The sequence below is a fragment of the Nanorana parkeri genome, unplaced genomic scaffold (assembly GCF_000935625.1).
Source record: "Nanorana parkeri isolate BGI_ZX_2015 unplaced genomic scaffold, ASM93562v1 scaffold802, whole genome shotgun sequence".
In the NCBI taxonomy this organism is placed as follows: Eukaryota; Metazoa; Chordata; class Amphibia; order Anura; family Dicroglossidae; genus Nanorana; species Nanorana parkeri.
In genome coordinates this window covers 333,116-334,505 of record NW_017307070.1, presented here as the reverse complement: position 1 = coordinate 334,505, position 1,390 = coordinate 333,116, and the positions used below count along the sequence as shown (strand labels likewise).

The 1,390-nt window shown below is 53.9% G+C and overlaps 1 protein-coding gene across 1 annotated transcript in view; it reads right to left on the bottom strand.

Annotated features, from left to right (window-relative positions):
* HEPACAM (hepatic and glial cell adhesion molecule) overlaps positions 1-1,390 on the bottom strand; it is a 23,783-nt gene that overhangs the window by 1,506 nt on the left and 20,887 nt on the right. Inside the window, exon 6 of the mRNA XM_018564981.1 lies at positions 718-788. Within this exon, the coding sequence (XP_018420483.1) occupies positions 718-788 (71 nt within the window). The remainder of the gene's footprint in view (positions 1-717; positions 789-1,390) is intronic.

Here is a 1,390-nt window from a genome sequence, read left to right as displayed (position 1 = left end):
CCCCTTCCCGGGGGGTGGGGGGGGGGGGCAGATAGCACCTCCCTGAAATGAGAAGGGCACCTCCCTGAAATTGCTTTTTTCAGGTTTGGGATCCCTGTACTGGAGTGGAAATACAGCCGAATATTATAGAGCCATTTATTCCAGACTGCAAACAGCTTCTTCTTTTTTTTTTTTGAAGCCCGTGGACGTGCGTTTAAACAAACTTCCCCCCGTGAACAAAAAAAGTGAACCGTGAAATCACAGCACACAAAAACGTGCACAAGTTCGGGCTTCTGCCGCCCCCGAACCCTCCAGCCAGACCAAGCTTCGGATCCGTTCAGTCAGAAAGCCATGTACCGGGCCGTTCCCCTCTCACAGGAAGCAACCCAGCACGTATTTAGGACCCCACCTGGAGCTCCTCCCACCGGACCAGCGCTGACTTGCCGCTGCTCTCCCGTGCCGAAGGTAAGTGAAAAAAAAAAAAACATAGCGCAAACATCGGGGCATTTTTACAAGTACTTGCCAAAATGCCCTGCTTTTACAGGGGGTGGGGGTCGGGATCGGGGGGCGCAAAATTGCACCTTGCCCACCTTGACTACAATCCTAGCACCAGGCCCTGGGAACAACCCCCTTCCCAAAGAGTTAGCAGGCACCTGGATTGGAAGGGGGGTTAGGTTAGAATGCTCAATTGACACCACCGGAACCAAACCCGATATCACTTCCCATGAAGCATCTCACCTTGTCCTTTAGGATATACAGTGACACGGGATTCTCGCAGTCCCGCTCCATGGTCCGTGGAACCACTTCAACTGTGCAGACAGGAAAAGACACCACAATGTCAGCAAAGTATTCTCTCCTGATCAGAACATACACAGATGGGGGAATGTCCCAGACTGAACCTTTCATGGGGCACGTAATGTGCTCCCATCATCCCATGTGCTCCCATCATCCCATGTGCTCCCATCATCCCATGTGCTCCCATCATCCCATGCCCTCCCATCATCCCATGCGCTCCCATCATCCCATGCCCTCCCATCATCCCATGTGCTCCCATCATCCCATGTGCTCCCATCATCCCATGCGCTCCCATCATCCCATGTGCTCCCATCATCCCATGCGCTCCCATCATCCCATGCGCTCCCATCATCCCATGTGCTCCCATCATCCCATGTGCTCCCATCATCCCATGTGCTCCCATCATCCCATGTGCTCCCATCATCCCCCCATCATGCCATGTCCTCACATCATCCCATGTCCTCCCATCATGCCATGTCCTCCCATCATCCCATGTGCTCCCATCATCCCATGTCCTCAAAACCATCCCATGCGCTCCCATCACCCCATGCCCTCCCATCATCCCATGTCCTCCCATCATGCCATGTCCTCCCATCATGCCATGCCCTCTCATCAT